Source organism: Adelges cooleyi, unplaced genomic scaffold (assembly GCF_023614345.1).
Source record: "Adelges cooleyi isolate 19-005CV unplaced genomic scaffold, UGA_ACOO_1.1 ACOO_flye_CR_arks_rails_tigmint_CR_PRNA_30, whole genome shotgun sequence".
In the NCBI taxonomy this organism is placed as follows: domain Eukaryota; kingdom Metazoa; phylum Arthropoda; class Insecta; order Hemiptera; family Adelgidae; genus Adelges; species Adelges cooleyi.
Genome location: NW_026095971.1, coordinates 13,306,764 through 13,325,394, shown reverse-complemented (window position 1 = coordinate 13,325,394; position 18,631 = coordinate 13,306,764). Strand labels below are relative to the sequence as shown.

Below are 18,631 nucleotides of genomic sequence, written 5' to 3'. Positions count from 1 at the left end.
GTTGCTGTAAACTATTGAATTCCTGAATATTATAATACCCTAGAAAATACAGTATATAAAGTTGGGAATAAGTATGTTAATTATTTAAGAGAGTAATGTTTGTTCAATAATTTCATTAGAATTTTCTATCTCGTAAAACTTGATCTCAGCAAACTGTTATGATCATTATTATTATAGTATGGGAATTTAGTAATTATACGTTAGTTTTACATTATACATACTTTCTTTTATTTTACGTGTTGGCTTTATCTTTATCAACGGTGCTAGTTACAATATAGTCACACTGTCACAGGATAATAATTAACACAACCGAACCGTTTTGGGACCACTTAATTTATTATCAAAATTATGTATTTTAAACGAGATAGTTCCGGCCAAACCGTTTAATTTCTTTCCGTCGCGTCTGGGAGCAAAAAGGGTCGGTTAACTTATAATTTACAAATTATATTATAATATATTAATAATGGTAATACTACTATATAATAATACAGTAAACACATAACACATTTGTGTAGATTTCATGCTATACATTTTTCCTGTGCGAATTTTTAAAATGATAGAACTTATTTAACAATGTATTCACTCGCATATTCTGTTTAGGGCGAAAAAGGCACTAAAGGCGATCCCGGACCAATGGGGCTACCGGTATGTACAAAAAACTGCTGATCTTTGGCGTTGGTCATTGTGTAATTCTTATTTTTTAATTTGTCAATTAGGGGCCAATGGGACCAAGATCAGAATCGATTCCGGGCAAACCCGGTCCCATGGTAAGGAATAACCCGTACACGTTTAACTGAAAACCAAACCAAGCCGTTTCTTTTTGTTTTAGTTGACATAATAATATTATGATATCATATTATGTGACGTGTATACACTTTTAATCCTTTATGATTAACCCGTGCCGCCCCTAAAATAATATTACTATGTCTAAACAAATGCTTTTTCAACAGGTTTAAGGCAGTTATACTTCTTTGATGCGAACACTAACCCCTATCCATTATAAACAACCCTAAAAAAATGTTAAAAACAAAACAAATCTTCATTGCTGTACCATAATAATAATAATAATATATAATATTATGCTACAATATAGTTTTTAACTAACTAGACGTGTTTTCTCTCTGTATTTATTTGTCTGACGCTATTTTTTTTTAACATTTATGTTTTATTTTTTTTTAAATTAATACCTATTTTGCGGTGATCAGTTCTCCAGTTAGTTTGTGAAATAATATTAAGTGACTAACATAATAAAATAGTAGTCTTATTAGATCCGTAATCACGATACCATGTATTTATTTTAATTTGTTTTATTACTTTATAAAAAACATTTTTAAATTTTAGACGGCGTTATTGACATTTTATTTTACCTACCTTATTTTTAACGTATATATTTATTTATACAATTATTTCGTTACGAGCGACGGATAACACAATTAACGCTGTACAATATTATTTGTCAAATATTATTTTATTATAAAGGTATATTAATTTATACAGGCTATAACTTATAGGAAACGCGACGTACGAGTATTAGTACTATTAGGTAATAATAATAATAATAATAGTAATGATAGTTTGTGAAATTCGTTTTCATCCTGGGCAAAAAAAAAAATGATTTGAGGTATTTTTTTTAATATTAATATATTTTACAGGCACTACCGCTTAACATTTAAAATCCAATAATTTTACAATACCAAAACTAAACATGTCCCGTATTTACCTTCCTGTTAAAATGTCAAAATGTTGCCATCGAGTTTCCAGTATAACATACACAACGTATGCCTTAGAGTATTTAATTTGTCAGTAAAAAAAAAAAGTAATACACAAACAGCGAGTCTTTCTCATAGAGTCAAGTTTTTCATTGTAATAATTTACAAACATGGTCAATTAAATGTATAATAATAATTTTTCCTGAAATTTAATAGCAACATTTATAAACTAAATTTGAAGTAGACACTACGGTTTAACTGACGGGAAATTCGCTGCACCATCGCCAATCCTAGCACAAACTGTTAGTAATAACATTTTTTTTTTTTACTTTTAACATATTTTTGTAGATTGTTACACTGTTTAAAAAAAAATATCTGTTCTCTGTTAGGAAAAATCTGCCTCTAAAGCATCTATATCGTAATAGACTCTAGTCGGCCCTAAATTAATTTGTTTAATACGTTTTTTAAAACTTATTTCGCGGATAAAACTGTCTACTAATTAAACAAGGTGAAATTTTAATTAAAAATTGCTGGTCTCTCGTAGTACATGCTCATATATCTCGCTTGATCTGATAAACTGGCGGATAATATTGATTTTTTTATTTATTATATATTATCATTTATTTTTATGATTGGCGGCTTCTGTCACTCGCCTTTAATAATAATATGTCTCCACCGAGCTCACCGTATCAGTTTAGGCGACTTCCAAACTCATGGAAATCCATTTTTCATCCATGCAAAGTTTTCCTATTATAAGACCCGGGGTAGACGCTGGCGAGAGTTTTCACAAACAAAATTATTATATTATTATTATTATTATTATTATAATTTATATACACAAACAGGAGTTGGATCCTCGTATGGTTTCTCGACCGTTAAATTATGTTATATTGTAGTAGTTTACATTTTGTAGCTATTTATGTTTCTACCGAAATGCTTTTTGAAAGTGTTATTTTTTCGGTGTCGGATAACACAATATTTTAACTAACAAAAATATACAAAACACGTACCTACCTGGCTATAACTATTTACCTATGTAATAGAACTATGTTACACTCAATACTTTTTTATTGTATTTAACGTAGTTTTTTATGTTACACACGAGTCATGTCGTGCGTTCAGTATTTTGTACATAGTATATTATTTTAATAAAATTATATAGTATTTATATTAATAGATATTAAGCGATTTTTTTTTATGGAGATGATTATTATGCTGTAAAAGTTATTTATATTATATCAAAGTATTATTCATGTATACCTGCGCTCCGAATAAGCCATTAAAACAGTACATTATATTATGCATATAATATCGTTCAAAACATTATTAAATTTATATTGTGTAGACCTTTAATTGTACGTTTTTTTTTTTGCGTGGACGATAAAATATCTAATTTTTTTGTATTTTAAATATGTATAGCGATACTATTAACTATTTATATACAATATAACGTAATGTATAATGCGTATATGTATGTTAAATGAATACATTGTATTATGTTAATTTTTAAATAATAATAAATTTAATATTAAGCAAACACTAGTTAGTGCATTTTGTCTACCGTTTGAATCGAATGACCGCACACTATATGGCAGTAACTAGTAGGTGTATGATTATTTATTATTGTTATTAAGTGCAATAATATTATCATGTTATGTACACTGAAATTAAAAAATATATTGCACGCATTGAGTATACCTTTATCTGACCTAACAAATTCGTTATAGTGTTTGGGCAAAATAGAACAAGTATCTTAAAAGTTATAAAAATAAATAAAAACCATACATAAAAAAAAGTTTTTGGGAAGAAAACTAATAATGTAATATTTGAACTAGAATTTAGCAATGTAGCAACTCGCCAGGTTGGGATGATTATTGAATAATATAGTAATAGCACTATAATCTATAATCAAAACAGGTGAATTAAACGAACAAATTTAATTGATTTAATACATTTTCGAATTAATAAAATTATGTTTATTAAACAAGTCCATTTGATAGATAAGTAGTGGATAGCCATGAAAAAAAGTACAGTCATTAAAATACAAATAATTGTAATACTTATAATATATTACAGAAAAATTAATTTGTATAACTAATCATGTATTTTACTTATTTACTGTAACAATTTTAAACATTTTTAACACATATAAAATATGATAAAAACAATTAAAAAAAAGATTTTGACTGTGTTGAGCAATCAATAGCCGGGTCGTAGCTTTTCCTAAATGTATAATATATCAAATTATGTAAATATTTTCACTTAACTCTTTTCCCCTCCTGTTTATTCGTGTTTTTTTGATACATTCGTAGAGACATCTATTTCTTTTGTTAATATTACTATTTTTACTGAAATATGCTTTTTTCACATGAATGTAGCGTTTAAATTTACTTAGCGAAAATTCATTTTTAAGCACTTATAATTACTTTGAAACTTGTCGCTCTATTTTTGTCCATACACTACAAAACGCTTTGAATCATTGGTGAATGTTTAATTGTTTGATCATTTAACTTTCTAAAAGGTTCCATTGATTTCAATTGAGAGTGCATATTTAGTTTTAAGTCGTATTCATTGAATAATACATTTTAATATTAAGAAATAAAAATACATTTTTAAAGTGTACACCTTTCGCGGGTGGCCTCAATTGCAATTTCAAATTAAAAAAAAATGCTAACTGAACGTACGCAATATAACATGTTACTGCTAAGTATAGTTAATAGTTTGTAATAATAAATTTGGGATTTAATTCAGCAAAAAATTGTCAAATTATCAAATCTCGTTTCACGTTTATACTCAAACGAGTATTTTAAATTTGTAGAATCATATATTTGATGAAGAGAGGGGAGAGGGCCTTTAAGCTATTCGTACTTGTTGACAAGAATGCGAGTACTGGTTAGCAAAGCCTTCAACTTTTTCTCGTTATACTTAAAATAATAATTAGGACGCTGCATTTTCGTTTTGTTTTGATAATGAAAGCCGACTTGGAATGCTGCATGTGCCTGATGGGTGAGTACCTATCTAACAGTTACGCTATACCATTTACTAACCTTCTTGAACGTATCTGTCAAAAGCCAAACACATCACATATTTTATAAAAACATAATACAAAATATCCAAATGTAATTAAGAAGATCATTATTTTTTATAGGGACCTCCCGGATTGGACGGAATGAAGGTAAATATTATACCATAAAAATGTGTAACTTAAAAAATAATAATATAATTAATAAGCCACGGTAGCTTTTTTTCTATTTCTATCGCTTTATCGCCTATTTCTAGGGTGGTCAAGGGGAACCTGGTACCAAAGGGGAACGTGGAGATCCTGGCCTGCCTGTATGTATGTTGCACAGTAAAATTGAAAAAAAAAACAACATTCGTTAATTAATTTATTAACTGTCTTTTCCATCCTTAACGGCTAACATGGTTTCTATGAAATACTTCTAGTTCTGTTTTGTTTTAGGGTACGGATGGCATTCCTGGTAATGAGGTATAACACATTCATCTAAAACCTTAACTCTATATTATATTTTATTTATTTATTTATTTATTCTTCTCCGCGTTCCTAAATGTATTTCATATGTACATACTAACTTCGTTCATCTATTTTAATGTATTAACACTAATTTTTAAAAACGCGTTGCCTAAATCAAATACAGTTCTGCTTGGGAGTACTTTAAGTATTACATATAAAAAAACTGAATTTTTGATTTTGGAGTGTAAAATTTGAAGAAACGCATTAACATCAGTGTTCAAATTATTGTATAGTAATTGAAATTTTTGTTTATTTAGGACTTGTACAGTTTTACTATTAATTTTTCTTTTCGCACTGTATATTATTTCTATGTTTTGCCGATGACATCTTAAATAACTGAAATTTGTGTAACTTATACTTTAGATTAATCTTAAAAGTAGTAAACAATAAAATTCATTAATTAAGCCAAACTTTGTGGTAATGTCACATAAAAATAAAGAAACTTTTACTCCAAGATTAGATTGACTGTTAATAATTACATAAAAACTATTTTAAATGTTATATTTTAAAGATATTCGCGTAAGAAATTTAGTACACCCGCTTAGCTAATGGTTAATTAATTCTTCGGAACTGTCTTTCCCAAATTTTAGTGACGGACCTTGAAGCGTCGCCGAGGTTTTTCTTTGAAACTAAATTTCATTTTGGTTTAACTATAAAACAAAATAATAAAATATACTATTGTCTCTCTGAGACGATCCCTTCCATCTATATTATGGTCTATGGTCATATAATATGGTTCCCTGACCATAATATTATGGCCATAGTCGTAAACGTTCATCCGGTGCGTAGTTGTTGGTCCGTCACTGTTATTACAATATTATGCACGTGTTTGTCGACCACGACGTTGTGTATTATTAATATCTTGTGTTTATGATCGTTTAGGGTCCTAAAGGAGACAAAGGCTACAAAGGCGAGCCGGTAAGTGTCAAATAGTGATATGCCGTAAAGAGGGAACAAAAAATAAACCGTATTGGATTTCAGGGCCCGGTCGGCAAGAAAGGCCGAAAAGGAGACAAGGGCGACAAAGGCGACCAAGGAGTGCCGGGTCTGGACGCACCGTGTCCGATCGGTTTGGACGGTCTGCCGTTGCCGGGATGCGGTTGGAGACCTCAAAAGGTAAACCCAAAACCGAGTGTTCGATACGGTACTCGTGTGAACTAATTAGATTAATAAATACATATAATATGGGCCAACTAACAACGTGTGCACTAACCAAGGAGACGACGACCACGACTAAGTCGTACCGCTCGTCGTCGATAACACACACAACAGAGGCGCCGCACGATGAGTACGACGAAGGTGCCGACGAGGAGACGGCCGGAGACTATGGAGATACCGAGTACACTGAAGAGTCGAACAACTATGACCCAAGTGTTAAAAAATAACCTTATCGTGAGAAGATTTTTATATTTTTATCCTACTTACTAAGAATGACATACCTACCTATTATTAACGATTTTAATGACAATACTAATAAAACACGGTTTGACGAAATTTCGGGTGTTTTTAGTGCGGCTTTGCCGGTTTAAGGATTTTTGTTTTAGTTGATTATTAACCATTAACAACGTGCGGGGAGTACATTTTTACACCAACGGGGTCATTTTACCAAGTGCTAGGACAATTTTGGTTTTTTTGACACGGTAAAATTCTTCGGATAGTGTAGGTTTCATCTTTTGGACAAAATTCCCCGAAATTTTGTAGAACCGTTTAATATAATGATACAATAATTTTCATAGTATGACATGTAATAAAGCGCTGTGGCACATAGGACTTAAACCACTTATGATAGAATAAAGACTAAAGTGTGCGGTATAATTATAGTGGTTATTTTGAAGAAAAAAAAAGAACTAAGATATGTGAAGGTAGGATATGCTTGAAAGAAAACGTACGATAAATATGATACTTTATTGGTATTTGGTAATACAAATAATGCACAGTTTGCGACTGCAATATTTTCAGCACAGGAACTCATAAAATAAGATGACCAGGTGTGTCTAATAAAAAAACCATGATATGTCTAAAAATTACTATTAAATGATACACAACCGGTATACAACTGTTTATGTATTTAGTAGTCCAGTATCCAAAATTATTATCGTTAAGAGGGCGTCGCACCGGTGATTTTCAGTGGTAAAAACACGTTTACGCCAACTGAAAATAACTCGCTTAATTTTGGTTTTAGAGTAAAAGTACCCATTATAAAATTAAAGAGAACAATATTCCAGAGGACAAGACGGTACATTTTTTAAAAAATATTTATTTTTTGAAAAGTTACAGTAATTTAAAAATGTTAAAATAGTCGTTATTTCTAAACTATGTATTGAGCGTTATACTTAGAATAATGAAAAAAATTAGTCTTGCCCTCCGAAATATTGTTCTCTTTTAATTTTATAATAAAAACTTTTACTCTAAATCCAAAATTAAGCGAGTTATTTTCAATCTGCTTAAAAAAGTAGAGATGAAAAAACATTTTTAAATCGCTTTCAAGGATGCTGTGATAGTCCAAAAAATAAATTAACTACCGAAATAGAGTCCTAGTTATTGAACTAATAATTACACATAACAGATTAACCTTTAAATTAAGATTTTGTAAAAAATTGCCTATACTTTACTCCTTAAAAATGGGCGGTGCGACGCCTTCTAATGTACAAAAATATGCAGGTATACATCAATCAGTGGCGTAACTAGAGACTAAAGCGCCCAGGAACAAGACATTTTTATGCGCCCTATATTACGTGTTGACGTGTATAGTAAACCGTATAAAAACGCCATAAAATAGAATGCGCATAAGGGGTAGGTGCCGCCTCCCCTGCACTTACGGTAGCTACGCCACTGACATCGATATACTTTTTTTACACTGTTTAGTTATAAATTATAACTTATAATAATAAGCAACAAAAAAACAGTAAATAACCAATTTTTTTCTTTATACAAAAAATACAATGTATATTTTTAAAAATCTGAAATAATATACTTTTAAAATAAACAAGTACCTATAACATAAAAAGTTCATATAAAAAGTAATAATTTATAACTTTACAGATTAATTAGCTTTTTTTTCTATTTGTTCCAAACTTTCATAAAAAGTACTCATCAAAGAATGCACAAAAAAAAAATAGTTGACTAGTTCAAAAAAAGTTCTACAACACCTAAAGTGTTGAATCTTGCGATAAAAAAAACTATAAATTATTATTATCTGTTAATTTCTGAAAATAAATTTAACATGGAGTATAAAATTATTTGTATTAAGATATATCAGTGGTTATATTTTATCATGGGACAGCAGTAACTCTGAACTCTACAATTATATGATTTACTTAATTTTGAAAACATACCTTTTTACTTTTAAGTGTTTTAAACCTTGCCTCGTGATTACGTTTAAAACCTACCAACGTTCTTCCACTTAGGTAATAACTAAATAATAAAGTGAAAAAATACAAGCTTAGAAGACTTTAACGTGTAGGAAACGAGAGGTGGAGAAAACTATAAGGCATAAACTATAAAGAACAGACAGATTAACGCACATAGGAGACGTGGTCAGATTACTTAGGTGAATAGGGAAAATATATTGATGGACTGAGGAGTATGGTGAGCGACGATAAAGTACAGTTGGGTTCAATGGCTTGAAATAAAACAATGAACAGCAAAAGAAACAGCGATACGATAAAATATTATCATAAAAGAAATATTTATGAAGAATTTAACGTTTTACTATAATAATAATTTTCAGAAGAAAAGCAGCGTCGACAACAATATATTGTCTTAGATCAGTATCTGTGGCTATCGGACAGCAAGCTGTTGGACGTACCTACATTGATACAAATATTATACATTATCGTAAAATGTGTAAATAGTTATTTAAATTTTAAAAAAAGTAGTTTTTCTATTTTTATAGAAACCGTACGAACGATTATAAATTAGTGATGAGAATCCGAAAATCCGGATTTTTCAAAAAAACGCTTTTTAAGTCATTTGAAAATCATATAATTGTTAAATACTATTACAATATAAAGATGTGTACTTAAGTAAAATTTGTTGATAAAAATTTAAAAAAAAAACTCTTAACTTTGTCTATAAAATGCTTTCGGATTTCGGATTTCAACAAATCCGAAATTCAAAAGCAGTTTATCTCTTTGGTGTTTTGTTTTATTTTCACATATTTATCAAAAAAATGTTACTTAGATATAGAGGTTTATATTGTAAAATTATTTAACACTTAAATGATTTTTAAGTAGCTTAAAAAGCGTTTTTTTTGTGAAAATCCGGATTTTCCAATTCCTATCACTATTATAAATATACTTTATTGTCTTCTACTTTTGTGTATAATCTCACCAATGATTAACTTTGTTAAATGCCCAGTTCCTCATTAGGTAACTAACAATAATTAAATCTCTACTATTATCGAACATTGTTTAAGCTCTTATATTGTGTTCAATTATATTAATACTATTTTTTTATTAATATATTATTTTAACTCAGATTGTTGTTTCTAATTTCAGTAGAATGTACAATTACCTCTGTTAATGTATTTTAGTAGATTAATAAAAAAATCATAATTTATAATTTGCTTTAAGTACTTTAGTTTTCTATTTGTTAAAAATAATGGTTTAAACAGTTAATTAAGTAAGCTACTTAAGAATAAAAGGAAAACACTACCTTTTACCTTAAACTAATTTTATATTATTTCGTCAGAGTAACTATTTATATAGTTAATTAAACTATTTAAATAATTATTACTATTGACTCAAATTAACAACTTTTATCATTTTTGAAACTTCAAAAACAATATAAGTTTTTCAGTATCATTAAAAACACTAATGGAAAGCTAAATTTTGTATTAAACTTAAATGTTAGATTTGATGAATAAACATATTTTCATTAACAACTTTAAAATTATGTGAACATGCTATTATCTAATTACAATAATATACATTTTCAGTTTGTAAACATATCAAGAAAAATACATATGTAATGTAATTTTGTGACATATTTTTGAATAATATTTTGTTGAGTATGTTATGTAATTGAAAACAGAAAAAAACTGTTTCCTAAAAATAAACTTAGTTATTATTGCCAGTAAATTTTTTTTTGTTATTTTTAGTCATGAGTTATATTATGTTACTTTATAATTTACATTATGTAAATTGTGCATATGGATGAAGACATATTTTTTTAAAATTCAAATAAAATAGTAACATTATTAATATCACAAATACATAATATTTTATTGGTGAAATTTTATGCTTAGGCGAGTAGAATTATAATAAAAACAATTATTTTAATACAGTTAGTGCAGTTGTTTAAATAATCATTTTTTTCCTTCAACCATTATAATGTGATAGCCAAATTTGGTTTTAACTGGCGGATTGGTGTATACTGGACTAGACAAACTAGATATGGGTAAGGCAAATGCAGCATCTTGAAAAGCACCAACCATTGAACCGCGTATCATCCAACCTAGGTCGCCCTAAAAATTTTAAAAATAATTTAATACACCATTAAAATATTGATCCAACGTACTTGTATATTTTATATTTGTACAAGAAACATTAAAAATCTAAATGTAATCTCATAAACACATAAAACCTTAAGACTTATTTCACCAAACAATCAAATATGTTAAAATTATCCAAGAAATTGGTTCTATTTTAACATTAACTTATTCCTAAACAGGACTATAAACTGTCGATGGAGAGGGGCAACTCGTTTTACCTAAACGATTTCTCGCCCAGCCAATGGAGCACTAGCAACATTGAGTACTACACATTTCCTCTCCCCCTGCACTCGACTACTTGTTATCGTTTTGTTTCTCATATAGTTAAAGATATAATTTAATACATTATAAGAGGTAAATTATGACATGCCCTATATAGTTAAAATAATAAAGATATAGTATTATTAATAATTAAGAATAAAAAAAAAAAATTTAGTTGTTATACGTGTAATAACTTCAAATTTTATTAGCAAGAAACTATGTCTATTACAACTTTTGAAAAAATTTACAAAAATCTAAAGCCCAGATTGAGATATAACGTGAAAAATCCTATGACATGGATGTATTTTGGTTCTTGTTCAGAAATTGTGTTGTACAGTCTTATTCATTTAATTAAAACTTACTCCACTCCTTGCTTTATCTTCACTATATTGTGCTGCAATTTCATTAAATTTTCCTCCAGCTTGTAATTTTTCTAATGCTTCCAAAACTTTTGATTGTTTTTCACAAAGAATATGTCTTACCTAAAATTACAAACAAAATTATAATATGATTTAAATGTACAAGTAAATATAGTTATTTAGAAAACTATTAATTCTCAATAGAGGTTGTTTTTAGAGAGCTAATAGGTATCATTTATATTTTAGTGATGAATTACTAGTTTAGTAGGAACAGGTGAGATCAATCATACTTTTACTATGAATTAAAATTACCTTTTTTTTAATAAACATTAAGTTTTCTCTTTTAAACAATAATAATTATAAGCTGAAAATCATATACATGAAACCGCCATGAAATAATCGAAAATCAGAACATTTCCATAACTCCGCCATTACATTTATCAGCATCGTGATAAAATAATTTATACAGGCAATCGAATCCTGTATAAAACGTAACCACATGAATCACACTTCCATCAATGAAATTCTGAACTTACTTTTACAGCACTTCCACCTTTCGTTTCTTTAGTCTTGCCACCGTCATCACTTGTTTTAGATCCTTTGGAACCACCGGACTTAGGACCGGAAGCTGCAGGTTTTTTCTTGGGAGGCATGATAATATTATCTTGAAATATAATAAAATTATACATGTTTAATGTGAGTAGGTATACTACATAAAAATTAAAATATTTACTTACAATATAAAGTTGTAAATTTAAACAGTATACCTAAATAGTAATCTTAATCTTGTCTTCTAAAATAATTAATAAAACTAGGTACCTATTATTATTTAGAAGTATTTTACAAAAAGTAAAAAGTCTTAAGTGTAATCTAATTCTCATTTGAAAATAACTGATAAGGAAATCCAGTGATAACTAATAATAACGCGGTTACTTGTTAGATATGAAATATAATAATGTGTACCTAACGGTATCTAGCGGTTACTCTCCTAAACAAAAATAATAATCATAAATAATAATCAATCTAGTTGTCCGCTAGAAAGCGTTTCAACTTGTAAATGACACATTTTTAATTTTAATTAAAATAATAATATGTACGGTACCGTACCTGTAGTTTTCTATGATAACTGAAAAGTTATGAAATCAGAAGTTTTGAAAGTTATAGAAGGTCTGAATTTCCAAGTTACTAATATTTACCTGAAGGATTTACCTTTTAAGCCTAAAGGTGGAAGAGAGGAGAAGGGGGTGATCGGTCATACTCAAATTTATAATCCAAGGCAAATTTCTTCCTTATTGGTTTAATATGACAACCGAATTTAAAAAGTCAATGATATAATTCCAGTGACCACTGCAAAATCAAAAAGATAAAATTAGAAAGTGTTAAATTGTACATTTTTAGCATATTTAGACAACATGATAGGAACAAACTACAACTAATTTTTGGCATATTCTCAACAAAATTCTATGAAGTGAGATCACAATTTGTGTGATAAAAAGTAATGATTACCACTGAATAAAATAAATTATTTTGTCTAAAGCTTAAGTTCCTTTCTTCATTCGTTAACTGAGTGTCAACAATATTTATCATATTTCTAATTTATATGATAATTTGTGACCCCGGTGTTGTTTAACGGAATTTTGAAGGAAAACGCATGCTGATGAAACACAATCAAAAACTCGAAGAATAATTATTTTGACGTATTTATATTGAATATGTCCAAAGAAGCCTTTAACAAATTGCTCGCTGCTGCGAATTATAATTATATTAAAGTTTAATTTTACAAACAACACTCCCTGGTTATTAATCACAAAAGGATCTCGTGGTACCGAAACTTTCGTTTGATTTTACAAACTTTTAATGTTTTTGGACAGACCGTTTTAGATTTAGTCTCACCGGTTAAAACTTTGCGAGAAAGTTATATGGACATTAATTGCTCTATAACTTTGCGCAAACATTCCCAACAAAGAAAGTTTTATGTTAAATATGTTATTATTTTGACAGAATTGTATATTTATTTGTTATTTAACAATATTTCTACCAGCCAAATAAATAACTCCGAACGACACGATCGAATGCCAAAATTAGTGTCTATACAAAGTTTTAATATTTTACCGTAATCTAGTTCATTACTTATGGTCAATTCCAGGTACCAGTGTGAAAACGATCATTAAGGGTTCGTTAACGTTTAAACGATTTTCAGTCCCAATTAAATACCAAACAATAATATTTATACAATACTAGAATAAACTAAACATAGAGTGTTCTTAAATAGATTTATTTTCAGTAGAAAGGAAGTATTCGTTTTCTGGCTTACCAAATTTTCTTATTTTTTTGGTTAGAAACGTTTTGGCTTTTGTAAAAAAAAAACTCATTCATTCGTTACTGAGAGGTTGGTATAGGGCGATAAGCCGCACAGCAAGCAACCCTACTACAAAGGTTCATTTGCTTCTATTTACTATTAAGTAATCCAAACAATGATTAGCATTTCACAGAGATATGTCCGGCGTTGGCTCTTGGGCTAATAATGATTGGCTAATTAATGATAGCCAAATTTCAAACGCTGTTCTGTCGCAGTAATCGTAACACAGCCAAAAGTCTACGGTCAAAATTAGCATTTTTAATTATTAAATACTCCATAGTTGTAACCACGGTTGTCTACTGAGTAGACAACCGTGGTTGTAACTGTTCTACAGCTATTTTACATAATTTTCCTGCAAAACGTTAAAATTAAAACCATGATTTTGCTACTTGATATCGCGTTGCATTGGTGTAGTATGGCGCTTAAGACTGTTTCAGCTTGTCATAAAAGCTGTTTAAATGTTGATATTATCCTTAAAAATTATAATTTTAATTTACTTAGCGTGACTCTTTTGTTTAACTTGTGCAATGGCGTTTGTATAACATTCGTTTTTAAGAACTATAGGTTTCTTATTATACATTGTATTGTTACATAGAATCAATAACAACACATTTAAATAAATACATTTGAAGCCATCGAGAATTATTATTTTACTACCTAGAGGATGTTATACTCCCAATTTTCTAGTGTAAAACTAACTACGAAAAATGCGTTTTATTAGAAACATGATGGATTTAGAGTTAAATTTACCCATGATGAAAATTAAATAAAACAACATTTTAGAGACGAGAGCCTATCGTTTTCATCAACATAATTTTTAGAAAAAGAGTTATCACTGTTCTAGAAAAGTAAAAAGTATCTTATTTAACATTGAGTATCAAGCTAAACAATAAAGATATTAAAAATAGAATATGTTATTATCTTTTGTTTTCATAACAAGTATTTTTGCTATAAAACTATCATAGAATGAGTACAACTTATTATGAGAAGCTATGTTCAGGTTATGAAAATAGTTTTAGCTTAAAGTTTAGATTTTAAAAAATTGCCCATACTGAACAACCCGAGTTGGAGGGGGTTTAACGTTCTCTTAACCCATCCTACTGTTATCAATAAAATAACTTATTGATTTTTATTAGATTTTGTATTTAATGGCATTACTATAGGCCCCAACTTTCAAAAAAAAAACAAATTGACAGGATGCAGGTTATAACTTATATGGTTTAATTTAAAGATAAAAAACATTGGAAAGTGTTCTCACAAATAAAAGACACATTGTGGATGTGGAATAATTCAAAGATGTATGATGTATTTAAAAGTAAAAGTTGCAACTTGAAAAAATTTACTTTTATGGTGCATAGGAATAAAGAAATATGTTGTCTTTTAGGGTATTCTATTTATATGAGTCATTACCTCCCTTTTTTGTGGAATTTTTTGAGTTTCTTAAAACAAATATTTTAGTATAATAACAATTTTAATTTCTATAGACTATATATAAGTAAGTAAACGCTGCGCGCTAGGCCAAAGAAAAATAAGAAGGCGTTAAGTCGTTTACCTACTTACAGCTTTTTACTTTTTTTAATTAACCCAACGCTACGGCATTTTTCAGAATGCATAATATGCTAATATTAAATTGAAAAAGCGACTGCCCACCTGGCTGTATATAACGTTATGTAGCTATATAACGTGACAGGTTTATTTGTTGTTAATAATATTTCTAAAAAAAAGGAAACTGTGTGTATCTACATAATATAATATTTTACCGAAATTACCGCAACTTTCTGCGCTAACCGGATGATCGCATGACCACAAGTGGTTAAGATATTAATAAAAAAAATACCTCTTCTTTTTTTCTACGTTCCGTTTAAATTACTTGCAACCTGAGAATCGAAGATAGTTGTTTTTTTCTTAATAATTATCCGGTACACGATGATGATCACCGTTTGGATTTTTCTAATAAAACGTTTGCCAGGCACGTACTTCATCCGGGCGGACGTTGCTTATTTATTACATTTCATATTTTGATCGTGTATGAATTAATTATGGCGCATATATTATTATTACTACTATTTGCTCACGATGAATTAAAATGCGTTCTCTCTTCGATTAATTTCGAATAACCCCAGAGCGGTATTTCACCGATATATATTTAAAAAAAAAAAAACACTACCCGTTTAGGTCAAATGATCCGCCTTGGCACTAACCCGAAACGATTTTGGCCGGACATAAATATGCGACTACAGGTATAGGTACAGATACTCTATACGTATAGGTAAGCCTAATGGATTAATCGATTTTATCTGACCTCAATAATTTGTAATCATCAATTTGTCAACCAAAACTCATTTCATGTAAACATACACCACTGCTGCGCGTTACGCCGGCATTTAGTGTACTTATAAAATACAATAAACTTAATTTCATGTTGTGTGCATTATATTCAGCACGACAGAATAACGGATCTGCCACACTTTTCTGTGTCAACCGAGATAAGGTTGCAGCGTGCCTAAGCGATTACGAACGGACCGTGTTATACATTTGTTTAGTCTGCCTAAACGGTAAGTCTAGAAAAAGCAACACAAATAATTTATTCAAGTAAATTATTTAGTAAGTCAGTCCGATGGAAATAACGAATTTTAAACGTTAACGACATAACTTAAGGCTATCTTCTGCAATAGCTTTTTCTTCGCCATTTCACATTTGAGAGAACCATAAAAGGTTATAAAATATAAAAATTTCAGAAATACCTGAAGAATCTAAATAATATTGAGCGATGCTTACATAATGTTAAATGTTGTTTAATTAAAAATATCAGATTTCATAGACGAGGATGAGAGATGAGGGAGATTATTTTTTTATTTGGACTTTTTAAATACAAGCAATTTTAAATCACAATAATTACAAATATGATAGAACGGCTTCTTTAAAATTCTACTCACAAAAACCTTGTTTTAGAAATACTTAAAAGAAGTCCTAAAATGTCGATGTTCAGGTTATTACAGTTTTGCATGAAGAATTTAATTTTGTGTTAATATCGGAATTCTGTTGAAAATTATGTTATTTTATAATTTACAAGGGTATACTAATGGAAGTTCTCTGTTCTCATAAGAGCGTATGCTAGACAACGTTTTTATGCTGTCCAGAAAAACTACGTAATTTAGGTTCGTTTAGTTCTGATGTACAGGTACATAAAATCTTTATAATTAGGTTTGAATTATAGTCCTCTTGTTTTTTCGTTTACAATTTTTTTTTTGTGTTCTTTATTTAGTTGTAATCATAGTATTAAATAACGAGTGATAGTGGCATGATCAATTTTAAGTAAATGATACGACATTAATTGTTATTTTATTAAAGATTTATTATACAAATTAATTAAATTTCTAAAGTTTCATATTATAAAAAAACAATTTTTCATTTGTCAATTTTTCAATTTGTTTTCATGGTATTAGGCGTCATCATTTATTATTCTTTATTAGTAGATAATAATAATTGTTCGACAATGTATTAAATGTATTACTGTTCCAATACATATACGGAATATCAAGCAAAATAATTCTTAATTTCTAGCTAAACAACACTATCTCGCTTAAAGAAGTATAGATTTTTTTATTACTATCGTTTTGACATTTCACAGACATTATTGAAAAATTGTATTTGTAAATCCTAACCTAATTGATTATCTTTGTAGCACAACGATTAATTCATAATGTGTGTTCTTGTATGTATGGAGAATCTTTAAAGAGTTTTTGTAGAGAATATAAATGAAATGAATAAAATGCACGGAATGATGACGTTTTCACATCAGTTTTATTTTTAACCGTTTTTGTATTCAATAGCTGGTCTTTATTATTAAAATATTATGCACAAAATTTAAATCCCTGCGATTTTGTTTTTTTAACAAAAAATATACTTTCAGTAACTATTTTATCCCGCAACTATTTTTGTTTCATACAATGTTTATGAGTGCTTGAATCGAATTTCACTTAACCGGACAGAAAAGACTATTGGGATTTGGGAAAACTGTCTAAACCTTCTAACAATGACGTTCATAAGTCATTACATAAGAATAACTTTTTTTTTTTTTGTGAGATTACTGTGTTACGTAGAACATTTTTTCGGATTTAATATGTCTGTAATATTTCTTGCAGAAGTCAACGTATTATTGATTGCTATGAAATGTTCGACCTAGAGGTGTACAGTTTTTAGGCTCAAACGAGTTATGTTTTTCCACAGCAGTAGGTTTCGGAAAATATATATAATAACATTAGCGATTTCCCATTGGTGGCGTTTGACAAATTACATTTTTCTGTAGAGTGAAGTATGGAACAAAAGGGTTCCAGATAATAATAACTAATGAACAAACAATACAGGCCACGTAATTGATTTTTTGTTTTTTCGTTGACCTTTTCAAAACCATCACCATTTAATTTGCTATTAAGAAAAGCGATTTTTTTTTTTTTTGTTTACCGACAGTATTTTAATTTTTATTCATAAGTTGATATTCAATTTTTTATTTAAAAAAACATAACTAACATTAATACTTATTATACAAATATTTAATTAAGTATAGTTATAATATTATAGTAATGCGCTCAGCTGCCTCAGTACCCGACAACATAAATAATTATTCAATAAAATGTCTATGCTATAGTGTTAAGGATTGGCAGTCAATAGATAGGTAATGTATTCATATATATGAATAAAAAAATAGATATGTTCATTACATTAGAACAGACCGTTAAAATAAGGCTAGTGGTATTTGATATTTGAATACCGGTAATACGGTATTTAAATACTACCAGTAATAACGGTAATACCAGTAAATACGGTATTTACCGAAAATTTGTTATTTGCGGTAATCTTTGTAACTATTGTATATTTTATGATAATATATTAAGTGTATAGTGTATAGGTACATGT

The 18,631-nt window shown here is 28.8% G+C and overlaps 2 protein-coding genes across 12 annotated transcripts in view; one reads left to right on the top strand and one right to left on the bottom strand.

Moving 5' to 3' along the window:
• LOC126839239 (collagen alpha chain CG42342) overlaps positions 1-9,883 on the top strand; it is a 76,592-nt gene extending 66,709 nt beyond the window's left edge. For 3 of the 10 annotated variants that reach the window (XM_050574417.1, XM_050574418.1, XM_050574412.1), the window contains 9 exons: positions 601-645; positions 717-767; positions 4,858-4,884; positions 4,989-5,042; positions 5,170-5,196; positions 6,124-6,159; positions 6,223-6,357; positions 6,459-6,633; positions 8,972-9,883. In XM_050574417.1, coding sequence (XP_050430374.1) covers positions 601-645; positions 717-767; positions 4,858-4,884; positions 4,989-5,042; positions 5,170-5,196; positions 6,124-6,159; positions 6,223-6,357; positions 6,459-6,626 — 543 coding nt within the window. In that variant the 3' untranslated portion in view covers positions 6,627-6,633; positions 8,972-9,883. The remainder of the gene's footprint in view (positions 1-600; positions 646-716; positions 768-4,857; positions 4,885-4,988; positions 5,043-5,169; positions 5,197-6,123; positions 6,160-6,222; positions 6,358-6,458; positions 6,634-8,971) is intronic. The other 7 variants (XM_050574411.1, XM_050574415.1, XM_050574413.1 and 4 more) reach the window with 6 other exon arrangements.
• Positions 9,884-10,438: 555 nt separating this feature from the next.
• On the bottom strand, positions 10,439-12,241 carry LOC126838577 (peptidyl-prolyl cis-trans isomerase NIMA-interacting 4). Of its 2 annotated transcripts, none has more exons than XM_050573099.1 (4): positions 12,093-12,241; positions 11,892-12,019; positions 11,359-11,478; positions 10,439-10,708 (listed from the first exon to the last, which is right to left on the bottom strand). In XM_050573099.1, exons 2-4 carry the CDS (start codon positions 12,006-12,008, stop codon positions 10,550-10,552), a joined length of 396 nt encoding a protein of 131 aa, XP_050429056.1. In that variant the 5' UTR covers positions 12,009-12,019; positions 12,093-12,241; the 3' UTR covers positions 10,439-10,549. The 2 variants fall into 2 exon arrangements, with proteins under 2 accessions (XP_050429056.1, XP_050429057.1); XM_050573100.1 differs by having other exon boundaries at positions 12,123-12,231.
• Between the last annotated feature and the right edge of the window lie 6,390 nt (positions 12,242-18,631).

Coding starts and splice junctions, on each gene's coding strand:
- LOC126838577 (XM_050573099.1), bottom strand. CDS start 12,008: ATGCCTCCCAAGAAAAAACCTGCAGCTTCCGGTCCTAAGTCCGGTGGT. Junction 11,479..11,891: donor AAGGTGGAAGTGCTGTAAAA/GTAAGTTCAGAA, acceptor TTGTAATTTTAG/GTAAGACATATTCTTTGTGA. Junction 10,709..11,358: donor AAGATAAAGCAAGGAGTGGA/GTAAGTTTTAAT, acceptor TAAAATTTTTAG/GGCGACCTAGGTTGGATGAT.